Genomic DNA, 12,502 nt, shown 5'->3' on the forward strand with positions numbered 1-12,502 from the left:
ATGGGTTGGGGAGGTTTGAGAGCCTGCTTGGGACTCTGACCAAATTTTTTTTTCTTTTTGCTTTTTGGAAGTCAGTTGGGGTTGTGACTTGCCCAAGGTCACACTAATTTTTGTATTAAGTATTGAGACTGGATTTGAACTCAGGTTCTCCTGACTCCAGGGCCTTGCCGCCCCCTCTGACCATAATTTTTAAATATGCCTCTATGAGAAAGGGACAGCATGGTATAGTGGATAAAGAGATGGTATTGAAGGCAGGGAAACCCCTGCTACATATTAAACTCTCTGATCCTGGGTAAGTCACTTAATCTTTTGGTCTATTGTGCAGTTCTCTAAGGTGAGAAGGTGTATGCCTGCATTGCTAGAGGGAGTTTCCTGACCTGGGTATTCCCTCTGTCAGTAAAATTCCAGGTCCAGTCCCTATCCTATGTGAAAATGCATTTGAGGTTCCAAATCGTTGACTTAACAGTGAACACAGAGCACATTCTTTATGCCCTGTTCTTAACCTGGAGGCCGCCTTTCTGTGTGTACAAATCTCCTGTTTTCCTGGTTTTTACAAATGAAACCTAAGTAGCCAAATTAAGGGAATATTCAGAATGTCTTTTTTAAGAAATAATGGGGCTTGGGGTGACTAGGTGGCACAGTAAACAGCACCGGCCCTGGAGTCAGAAGGATCTGAGTTCAAATCCTACCTCAGACACTTAACACTCACTAGCCGTGTGACCTTGGGCAATTCAACTAACCCCAATTGCCCTGCCCTCCCCCTTCCAAAAAAAAAAAAAAGAAAGAATGGGGCTGTTGGAAGGGTGAAAGGATCAAGATATGGGGGAAATTTAGGTGATGCAAAAATAAAATATATAAACAAAGTATATTTTAAAAAATAATTAGGGTCAGTTCTCCTTCCCCTCCTCTTCCTCTTCTCCAGCATGGAGGGAGCCCACCTGTGCACCAGACAGATCAGGCTTACAAACTGGAAGAGAAACAGGGCCCAGGAAAATCTGACCTAGAAGTGAAAGACCAGTGAGGGCCAGTGAAAACTATGGAGCCACCTCCCATGTATAACTTTGTGCATGTAATCCTTGGTTTTAAAGCTAATTTACAAGGGGGAAAGTTGCTCTCTTTTCATAGCAATAAAAAATATTTCAAATATTTTATTTCAGAGATTAACCAACGTGAAGATAATTTGCATATATTTATTTTGATATGTGGAATCAGACGAGTCAAAGACCCTCTTTATTTGGTGGATGCTTTCTCAGGTAGGTTTCTTACAGGTACATTCCTTCTGTTCTTTTGTTTATCAAAGAATAGGTGGATAAATCGCTTGGTGTTTTCAATACACTACCTGCTTCTTATACTCTGGGGAATGCATTCTGCCTTCTATCTGTAAAGGGGGTAAGTGACAGGGGCCTCTGGTCTGCTTGGGCTAAGCTCCATGGAGTACTGAGAGCCCTGGCTTTTTCTGGGGAAATGGTCTGCTCTGAAACTCTTTGGGGTGATGCTTTCCTTGATGATTGGTTCAGTGGCCAGGCCTCTCTAATGGAGCTTTGACCTGAGGACCAAATCCTTCAGTTGAGCAAAAGTGATCCCAGAGGTGACCTTGGCATAGGCCCAGCACTCTACAAGGTGTGAACCAGCCAGAGGTGGGGGGAAGGGAGGTCTCTTTAATCTCATTTCATGTGCAGGAACAGAGTTTTCCATAAACTAATGATGACTAGTATTTCAAGGGGAAGAAGGAAGGTTTGATGACTGGGGCAACTCATTGGAGCATTTTAGATCTACCTTAAATTTTTTCTGTGAATTTCAGGTGGGAAGAATATAGTAAAATCAACAAATAAATGGCAAAGATATTTTTATATATGACCAAAAATTCCTTGACTTACGAATATTTGATATTGACAATAATCTTCCAAGGACTATGTAGTTTAATAATCTTAAAATATCAATCATTGAATGACAAGAATACCAATAATTCCCAACCAAATGTCCTCTTGTGTTTTAAAGGGATAATTAGAATTACTATTTTTTAAAGTAAAATTTGGTTTTCACATGCATATTAGAAAAAATTTACAAGGTAATATTTTTATGTGCAAAAGCATAAGAGAGTCTTGCCATTCATTTTGGATGGGAACAGGGATTAAGATCTAGAGATTCTTTGGGGCCAGATAAATCCTCAGATATTTTATTCTGACCCCATGCTTATAGTGGGTTTAATACTTTCCACAGTGCCCACTTTCTCTTCAGCTCTCTCCTTATTTTCCAGCTCTTTCAGTTCTTGAAATTGTATCAAAGAAATTACCTCAATTAGGGGCTAATTTGTCTTTAATACTGCTAATCATTGAACCAGAAAATGTGATTTGGGTTTGTTCCTTGAGTCATCTTTAGGTGGCAGGAACAAGCACTGAACAAGAGAGCTGAGGGCTGAGTTAAATCCTTTTCAAGGTACATAGGAAATATTCAAAGTCACAATCAAGCAACCAAGCCGTCATTCACCAAGTATCTATTAAGTTCCTTCTATGTACCAAGCACTGTGCTGGGTGGAAGGGATATAGCTTAAAAAATGAGGAGTCCCTCCCTTCAAGAAACTGATATTCTACTAGGTGGGTACAGCCCAACAAGAAGTGATAGTCAGGGAAAGAAGAGAGATTTCATTTAGTCAGTCACAAAGACTGTAAGTGGAACTGCTTGGAGTCAACCCCTTTCCAGTAGTGGTTGTGATATTGATTAATCCCAGAGCAAGGGTGTGATATTTTAAAAGTCTGAGATGTATAGTTTCTGGGTAATTTTTAATCATTTTACTAATAATGTTAGCATGTTAATAAAAGAGGTCAGTGGCACTCTTGAATGCCAAAGACAATTATGGTGGCAGGCTCATGGCTTATATGCTTTCCAGTAGCAGTTGACAAATGAACTCTGTTTGGTTAACAAGTAATGAGAAAGAATGAATATTATAATGAGGGACTGGGCTATATTCCAGTTAGTGTCTTGAGGTATGGGATACTGGGTACCCAAATCTTAAAGAGACTTGTCAGTTTCTATGTTACCTGTGTGAGAAAAGGGAGAATTCAATTTTTCCCTGACCTGATTGAGTAAACACGAGTAAGAATCCACCCCTTTGCCTAAACTTATAATTTCCTTATTGTCTTTGATTAGATCTTGGCTTTCTAGCTGGGTAAATCTTTAAGCAAGATTTCACACAGTGGCTGATTTCTGGATGAGGAAGCAGAAAAGGGGAAAAACCTTGGTCCTAATTCAATAATTAGTCATTAAATACAATAGAAAAATAACCATTTTTCCCGAGGGGAAATGGTATGGAAGGCAAGTGAGGAGACAAGGTAAATTGCAAGATGCCCCCAATGCTTAGACCCTGCCATCCTGGTGAGTGGCCTGAGGGAATGAGTATAATTTGGGTTCTAGAAATAAAAAGACTGATGCTCACCCTCCGTACTAGACAGCTGTATGAAGATCTCTAACCTTTGCATCTGAAGGACTTCTATAGTTAAAGTCTGCTGGGTATTAAATGTTTAGTGATGTCAGGGCTATCATGTGAGCAAGTATGAAACAGGTATCCTTTGCTTTACAGTATCAGTATGTGTAAACAGAGAAAAAATGTTATCATGATGTTCATTTTCCCTTTGGTTCAATATAAAATTGGAACTAAGTCACATAATAAAGTGAATGAATGCTGAGGATAAAGTGAGGAAGGCAGTCAGTCCCTAGGATTGTTGAGTGTTTTGTAGGGCTATTGGTGTTCTTATGGTAGAAGTATCTTGTGTCATATTCCTCACTATGACCTATTTTGGGTCTGCCTTACAGTTCTTCTCCAAACTGAGAATCCCCCGGGTAGGGGATTCCTGATAGCTCCCAGAAATGAGCTCACTGTGTTCCTTTGTCTGAATATTGACAAACCCTTGTAGAATTAACTGCAAGCTAACATTTATCGAATACATGACATATCACTCCCTGAAAATCACTTGCATTTACAGTTTTTGGTTCTGTAAGACAAATTGCCACATTATTTAATTGTATAAATGTTAAAGTCTGTGATATTTGCTCCCTTATGAAGGGTAGCAGTGCTTTCATTTCAAGGGTTACTGGCAAAACAGATGCAAGAGAATTAAAAAAAGAAAGAAAGAAAATCACAGGAATTCCTTGAGACAAAACTAATTAATATCTCTGGAGATCTAAATTGAGCTGTTAACATACAGCATTATGTTTGGCTTCCTTATTAATCTGCAGTTTTAATAATTATAGAAATCATAAGTGATTGCAAATTATTTCATTTTAAGCATTAATGTCTTCTACAAGAATCAATTAGAAATAATACCTCCTCTTCTCATAGGAGATGCAAAAATGCAGATATGTAACAATTGTTCACATCTGGAATTTTAATTGAAAGATGATGTCAATAAAGAGAGCATATTGTACATAAAACTATGCTCTTTTACTTTTAAACTAAATTGTGTTGACATGTACAATTAGGTATGACCGAGAACCAATCTTTGTTTATTTATTTTTTTCAACGTTCACTTTTATAAGATTTTGAGTTTATAAATTTTTTTTCTTCCTGTCTCCCCTTCACCCTCCCAAAGACGGCAAGCAATCTGATACAGGTTATATATGTACAATCGTATTAAATATTTCCACTGAGAACCAATTTTTAAAAGTTTCTTTTCTTTTTCTTCGAAGAATGGCACCGAGAAGAACCCAATGTTTACATGGTTATTGTGGGACCTGAAGTAAGTTGATATGTTTGCAAATTACAAGCCATCTTATTTGAATGGATGAATGATGAATGAATGAAAAGGCATTTAATCAGTGCCTACTGTATGCCAAGAGATGTACTAAGAACCGAGGGTGTTCTGCGGGAACTCTCTGTCTTATTTGGGAGATAGGGCATAAAATAAAGTTCAGCTGCAGTGTGGATGCCAATGCCTAGATGTCTTTAGGATCCCTCAGTAGGTCAGATGACAGTACCAGGGATTTTTAGGGTTTTGTTTAGTCATCTCAGTCATATCCAACTCTCCATGATCCCATTTGGGGTTTTCTTGGCAGAGATACAGGAGGAGTTAGCCTTTTCCTTCTCCAGATCATTTTACAGAAGAGGACACTGAGGCAAACAAGGTTATAAGTGACTTTTCCAGGGTCACCCAACTAGGAAGTGTCTGAGGTCACCTTTGAACTTGGGTACTCTTAACTCCAGGTCTAGCATTCTGTCTACTGAATTTTATCTACACTTATGCCTCTTCTGGGCACAGAGGACATTATATAATAATGGTAGGGCCTGGTGGTCTACCCTCTCACTAGAATTAATAGAGTTGACTCCTATATTGTTCTTCACAATCCAGAACTATCTACCTTTGCCTTTTTCTTTTTCTTTTTTTTTAATTTTTTTTTTTGCCTTTGCCTTTTTACCTAATTCCTCTCTGTATCTTTTACATATCAGACAAACTGGATTATGTCCCCTGTACATATCCAGCCCTTAGTGAAGTATCTTGCACATAGTAGGTGCTTAATGCTGTTGACTGACTGTCTTCTCTACCTTTATGCCTTTGCCCACACATTTACTTAGACCTGTAGTTTCCTCCCCCATGTCTGCCTGTTTAGATCCTTCCAGGTCCAACTTAAATATGAAGCCATCACTGATTCCCTCAGTCAGAAATGATTCTGTTCCTTAATCTCCAATGAGCTAGCTTTTCGCCTTCTTCACATAGCATTTTGTTCTTCTCTTTTGTACTTACCATGATAGGTTTTGTATTACAGTTATTTGTTCATGTTCATTGGGTTAGGAACTGTGTCTTATTTAATCTTTGTCTCTCTTTCAGCATCTAACCTGTTATACCCTAGATTCTGGGAGAGATGCAAAGCTTGAAAAAGAATTGCACAAGAACAAGGATGTTAAGGGAATCAGAGACATGTAGGCCCGGACGAGGCATAGGCGTGGTCATGCAGCAAGGTTGGGCAAATCCCCCAAGGTCAGGCTGCACACTCCATTGTTATCCGTGCAAAGATCTGAAGGTCTAAAGGAAGGTTTAGTATAGACTTCTATAGAGGATTAATGAGAATTGGTGGACGAAGCGGGCAGGGGGTGAGATGTACCTATGGGTTAGAGGTCTCTTTCATTGGAAGGAGCACTTATACTACTGGAATCATGGACCCACTGAGGCAGCAAAACATGTTCTGGTATTTATCACAATACTTTGCTCTGTTCATTGTGGACCTAGGATGTCACTGAGGTAAAAATGCTCTTCACTGACACAGGCTGCGACTCTTTTTCAGCCTGGGAAAATTGTCTTTGAGAGTCTCTGGCTAAAAAAGTCATCACTTTAGGCATACCTGATTATGCAACTTTTTGAACTCAGCAAGCCTGGTCCTCATATGACATACAGTCAGTCCCAGGGCTTGTATGGAAAGCCTTTTCACCTTGGTGGAACCTGCTAACACTGAGAGCATCATGTCTGTCCTAGACTATGACCAGGCATGGAAGTAGCACTTTAGTGGGAGATTCTAGGCAGAGTTGAGTTGAATTATCATTGAACCCAAACAGTGGTAGATTTGTACTTTCAAATGATTTATTAGGGATAGAGTTATACAGAAGAAGTACTTGACCAGGAGAAGGAGATGGAATTATAGAGACTTGTAAGAATTTGAAATTGTGGAGAAGGCCAGAAATTGAATTTGGGAAGGGGACTTTGAGAGGGTTTGAGAACTGATTGAAAAAGAAGATAAGGGTTGGAGCAGAAGGAGAAGGTGAATAACTTGAGATAAGAGGAACAGAAGGAAGAAAAGAATTCAAGGAGTTTGATGAGGGAAAAGACTAGGGGAGAAGATAGTTGGTAAGATAAGAAAGACAAGTTGGAAAGACAAGCATAAAAAGTTAGTGAGAGAAGAGAAGGGAAGTTAGGAATACTTATTGAGATGAAGTTGACATTCCACTATTGAATCAGCTCTCATGATCTCCAACACAAAATATAAAATCCTCTGACTTTTAAAGCCCTTTATAACTTGACCTTTACTACCTTTTCAGTGCTCTTACACCTTACTCCCTACACATACTTTGAGATCCAGTGACACTGGCTTCCTTAATGTTCCTCCCATAAAGCATCCCATCTCCCTTCCTTGGGCATTTTCACTGACTGTTCTCCATGCTTAGAATGTTCTCCCTCCTCATTTCTGTCTCCTGACTTCTCTAGCTTCTTTCCGTTTTCAACTAAGGTCCCACCTTCTATAAGAAACCTTTCCTGGTCCTCCAAAATCTCTGTGCCTTTGATGTCATTCTCCAGTTTATCCTAGATCTTGTTGTCCATAGTTGTCTGCCTGCTGTCTCCCCTCTTAGATGGTGAGCTCCCTGAGAGCAGATATTGTCATTTGTTTTTTTTTGTCCTTCCCATATTGCTTAGCACAATGTCTGGCATGTGGTGGGTGCTATTAGTGCTAGCTGGTTGGCTCAACAGCTTTGAAGATGTCTGATAGCAGAATGCCATAGCCATCTTCCAGGGAGCTTCTAGTGAGAATGACCTAGGACTAAGGATTTGATTTCTTGCACATGTGGAGGGCAGGGATAATTCTTCAGTAACTTGCATAATATTTGTATCTCTTTCATCTATACTCAAATTGCAGGCTTGTCCTGTTAGATGAGAAGCTAAAAGGAGTTTGAAGAATGCCTCTCCAACTTTTCTTGTTATTAGGGAAAATGAAATTCTTAACACACACACACACACACACACAAACGGTCTCAGTGTATAAAAACAAGAAAAAGGATCTGATGAAAGAGAGGGTAAGTTTGACCTGTGTCAAAGGATTGTATTATTAGAGCTGAAAGGGCCCTTAGTGGTCAACATATCTGACCCCCATGCCCCCTCCCCCCCATTTTACAGATGGGGAAATGGGCCAAGAAAAGTTGAATAATTTGGGGCCAAGGACACAGGTAGTAAGTAGCAGAGCCAAGAGTTGAAGCTAGGCTCACTGACTCCTAATTGGGGCTACTTTCACACTTCCAGGCAGTCAGAGAACTGAAACTTCAAAAAGAATCACAATCCTGAGAGATTTATAGAATCTAATTAGTTAAGGGAAACTGAGAGGTCATATATACTGAATAAGAGTTAAGATTTGTATATTACAGTAATAATAACTCACAGTTAATGCAAAGTTGTGATTAATGCAAATAACGAATCCCCTGAAGTGGTAACATTATTCAGATTTGAACAGCATATTTCCATTGGACTGGAACCAATGACCATATTTCACAAACTTGTACCATCAAATAGTGAGAATTTGAATAGACATGACCACTTCAAGGGATTCATTATTTGCACTAATCAGGACCTGGATCTAGTGTACTTTAAATGACTAAGAGGTGGGTTTGGATACAGCAAACTGGAACAGCAATGCTGGTGGTCGTTCAAGAGAAAGCACTCTTCCCTGCATTAGTAATACTTGTCGACTTAGAGCAAATCATTTTCTCTCCCTAGTTAACATGTTGAAAATGAAGAAAAATGAGCAAATGTCTATCTGTTTATTGCCTTTGATGTGTGGAATGCTGCCCTGGAGGCTGGGCAGACTAATGGTCACTGCCCTCATGGGGTCTACTCAGGGGATAAAACCCATGGGCAAGGGTAAGTGTAATACAAGAAATAGATCTTGGGTGGTTAGGTGGAGCAGTGAATAGAGCAGCAGCCATAGAGTCAGGAGGACCTAAGTTCAAATCCACCCTCAGACACTTAACACTAGCCGTGTGACCCTGGGCAAGGCACTTAAACCTAACTGCCCTGCCTTCCCCCCTCCAAATAGCAAGAAAAAAAAGAAAAAAATAGATCTAATCTGACTTGAAAGAGAGCAAGGAGTAGTGCATAGAAAGAAAGGCATTGTGTTATCTGGAGACGTCACACATATTCCTTTAGATACTAAGTTGAAGTTTTGGAAGGTTTTTCAGGCAGAATTGGAATTTTTAGCGAATTGTGTGTATTTCACAAATTCACGCATCTCTTAGGCAGGTTTATGCATTGTGCGGATTGAACCATCTTGCCCTTTCTCCATCTATGACCTATCTCATACCTGACAGTTTCTTTCTTCTCAAAGCCCCCTCTCCCCTGCCTAGCTCCATCCCTCATCACCCCACACCAGGGCTCCTAATCGTCCATCCACCTCAAGTCCCAAATCTGTCTCGTCCAGAGCTGCCAAAATGATTTTCCTAAAGCTCAGATCTGAACATGCCTCTCCTACTCAATAAACCCCAGTTGCTATTGATTTCTTCTTGGATAAAATATCAACACCTCTGTTTGGCTTTTAAAGGACTTCACAGCCTGGACCCAATCTATCTTTCCAGTTTCTTTTTATGTCACTCCCTCCTTCCCATGTTTCATAATAAGGCAAACTGACCCTTTCTTTGTTCTACATGCATGGGGTTTCATCTCCCATCTCTACACAATTGTAGCAGCAATCTCCTTTGTTTGGAATTCAGTTCCTCTCTTCCTTCAACTCACAGTTTAACTAAGGGTGGGCCATATGTTACCTCTAGGCAGCACGTTCCTCACCCCTCTTCTAGAGCCCCCCCTTTGTTGATTGTTTTCCATTTATCCCATTTAGAGCTTGTCTGTGCATAGCTACTTGCATATTGTCTCTCCTATTAGATTTTGAGCTCCTTGAGGGCAAAAGTTATCTTTTAGCTCTCTTTGTATATCTACCATTTAGAACACTAATGGCCTAGAGGCCACTGATTCCCCATCCCTAGACTAGAGTTAAGAGGGCTTGGGAAAGGCTTCCTGTAGAAGGTGGAAGCTTTGTTGGAATTTGAAGGAAGCCAGGGAGGTCTGTGGCCTTGCTCTCTAGTGTCCTTCTGGAAGTATCAGTTATGCACCCATGAATCTCCAGAATTAGTTAGTCGTCATTTAATTTGTGAAGTTTTGGGAAGCTCTCTGTCAAGCTTTGAAAGACTGTAGGTCTTTATGTTATTCAGAAGTAGACAAATTAGCTGCCCCAGTATCTCTTCAACTGGAAGTCCCAACCAGTGTCCTTTATCTCGTCTTCTGGGGACCCTCATAGATACCTGAACAGTTGACAACAGCTATGGATTCATGTCATTATTCCTTGAAGAACAAATGGCTCCTTCCTCTTCAGAGGGTTTAGTTTTCTCCAATTTAGAAAGTGCTTTGTCCAGCTGGTATTTAATCCCAAATCTGGTGGTCCTTCTTCCTTTTCTTTTCTACCTACCACAACCACCAAGCTAGTGTGAAAGGGTATTGGATTAGGAGTCAATGAGCCTAGATTTTAATCCAGGCTCTGCCCCCCTACTATCTTTGGCTTTGGGCAAATCCCTCTACTTTTCTGGGCCCCAGTTTTCTCATCTATAAAATGGAGAGGGAGAGTGTCAGAGATGATAGGGCTAAGGACTCTTTCAGCTCTAGATATATGATCCTTTGGCAAAGGTCAAACTTTGCCTCCCCTTCTTCAGATACTTTTTTTTTCTGTGTTTACACACTGAAGGCATTCCCTTGTATATGTGTGTGTGTGTACACATGTGTGTTAAAGAATTCGTTTCCCCCAATAACAAGGAAATTGGAGGGACATTTTTCAAATCCCTTTTACCTTCTTTTCTGATAGGAAGACCAGCCTGCATTTTGAACATAAATGAAAATTGGAATATAGTAAATATACTACATAATTTGCCACCCCCCTCCCTGCTACATTGTGATGTGATAGAGTGATAGATTTGCAGTCAGGAAGCCTACCTCTGCCAAATATAAGGTCATGGGCAAGACACCTCACTCAAGGATCCTCAGTTTCCTCATCTGTAAAGTGAAATCTGTATAGAACTTGCTTCTTGGGGTTGCTGTGAGAATCAAATGAGACGGTGTCTTTGAAGTGCTTTGCAAACTTTAATGTGCCATATAAATTTGAGTTGTTATCATTAATGGTTTTGCTGCTTGTTGCTGTGGCATTCTTCAGTTATTTGCAAGGTCATCCTGTGGGAGAGTAATGACCACTTTTTGCTTGGGCTCTGCAAGGAGAGCTCAGAATCATTCTGCATTGTGAACAGACAGTATTAGATGTAAAGGAAGGAAGAACTCTCCCATAATGAGAAGTCTCCAAAAGGAGGCATCCTCAGAAACTCCCCAGAGGGAGGTCTTCAGACAGAGGCTGCGTGGCCATTTGTTGGACATGCTGTAGAAGGGTTTCTGGGTGAAGAAGACATTAGACAACTCTGAAGTTACTTTCAGACTTTCATATTATAAATGTGTTGAAATTTTAGGATTCCGTTTCAGGCTTCCCTTCAGAGTTGATTTACACAACTATGTAGCATAGATATTATCATGTAATTCAGACACTTTTCATAATATCTTTTTTTTTTTAAGCAATCGGGGTTAGGTAACTTGCTCAGGGTTACACGGCCAGTTATTTTGTGTGGGTGCCCAGTATCTGAGGCTGGAACCGATCCCGGGTCTCCCAGCTCCAGGGTTGGCGCTCTTACTCACTGCACCACCTGGCCACCCTTACTTTTCACAATATCTTAACTTTAATAAGATTAAAGCACTATTACTGTCTCTGTGGATTCAAAAGTGAGAAAACAAGGTGGTCCCTGTTCTCAAGAAGCTTACATTCTGTTAGGGGAAGACAAAGCATAATGGGACATTAGAAGTGGGGGGCTAGAGTAGAATCACCCTGAGGGAGCCAGGGAGCTCATAAGGAGGTAAAGCTGGAAGCCAGAGTGGCCAGATAGCAGTTCTATGCAGGGACTCATCAATTATTGAGACCGCCTCGGGGTGGAGTTATCCCCAAGGGGCAGAGCTTTACCATTAATTTTCAGAGACAAGGATTCCGTTTAATGTCACTTGACTGTAGAATGAAGAAGAGAATGAAACAATTTCACATTTGATTTTGAATATTTACTACTTAAGCTGGGATATTATGCTGAAAATTTGCTTTAGATTTATAGAAAGTGGTTGAGAGGTCAAATCTTATGATCACATTAAAATTCATGCTTTTAACAGAATTTCTCTTATAATAAATTAAACATCTTGAAGATCGCAATTATATCTGACATTTGCAGTGAGTTCTTTTTAAACACAAGTGAAAAATTACAGTACAGCCTTTTTTAGTCTGCTTTTTTGTTGGCTACAAAGTCAGATGGATGATTACATTGTCTGAGTGTAAATTATATACTTCTGGAGTTGTAATGCCTCTTCCAGGTTAGTCAGGATACTTTTCATTATAATACTGCTGTAGCTAAAAGTCGTAAATGAACAGTGGCCTCCTTAGCTTCATATGGGCTTTTGTTCTAGCTTTGGTTTCCATCTATCATCTAACTCTTAACTGTGGCTCCAAGAAGCTGTAGCCTGTGCAATGGCTATGCCCTAGGAAACTGTCTCGGCAGATGGGCTAAACCAGGTTGAGGGTAGTTGACAGGTTTTAAACCTGTTAATGAGTTAGGGGGATGCCTACCCCAAGCATGTGAATGCTTTCCCTGGTGGAATAGGCAGATGGGAACAGTTTGTTCCAATGATCATAAAGG

At 40.2% G+C, this 12,502-nt stretch overlaps 1 protein-coding gene across 1 annotated transcript in view; it reads left to right on the forward strand.

Moving 5' to 3' along the window:
* LOC138158088 (glycosyltransferase 1 domain-containing protein 1-like) overlaps positions 1–12,502 on the forward strand; it is a 107,401-nt gene that overhangs the window by 50,301 nt on the left and 44,598 nt on the right. Inside the window, exons 7-8 of the mRNA XM_069084076.1 lie at positions 1,158–1,253; positions 4,684–4,733. Coding sequence (XP_068940177.1) covers positions 1,158–1,253; positions 4,684–4,733 — 146 coding nt within the window. The remainder of the gene's footprint in view (positions 1–1,157; positions 1,254–4,683; positions 4,734–12,502) is intronic.

This window comes from Petaurus breviceps, unplaced genomic scaffold, assembly GCF_028583685.1.
Source record: "Petaurus breviceps papuanus isolate PSGF00001 unplaced genomic scaffold, PetGlider_PUasm1.0 101, whole genome shotgun sequence".
In the NCBI taxonomy this organism is placed as follows: domain Eukaryota; kingdom Metazoa; phylum Chordata; class Mammalia; order Diprotodontia; family Petauridae; genus Petaurus; species Petaurus breviceps.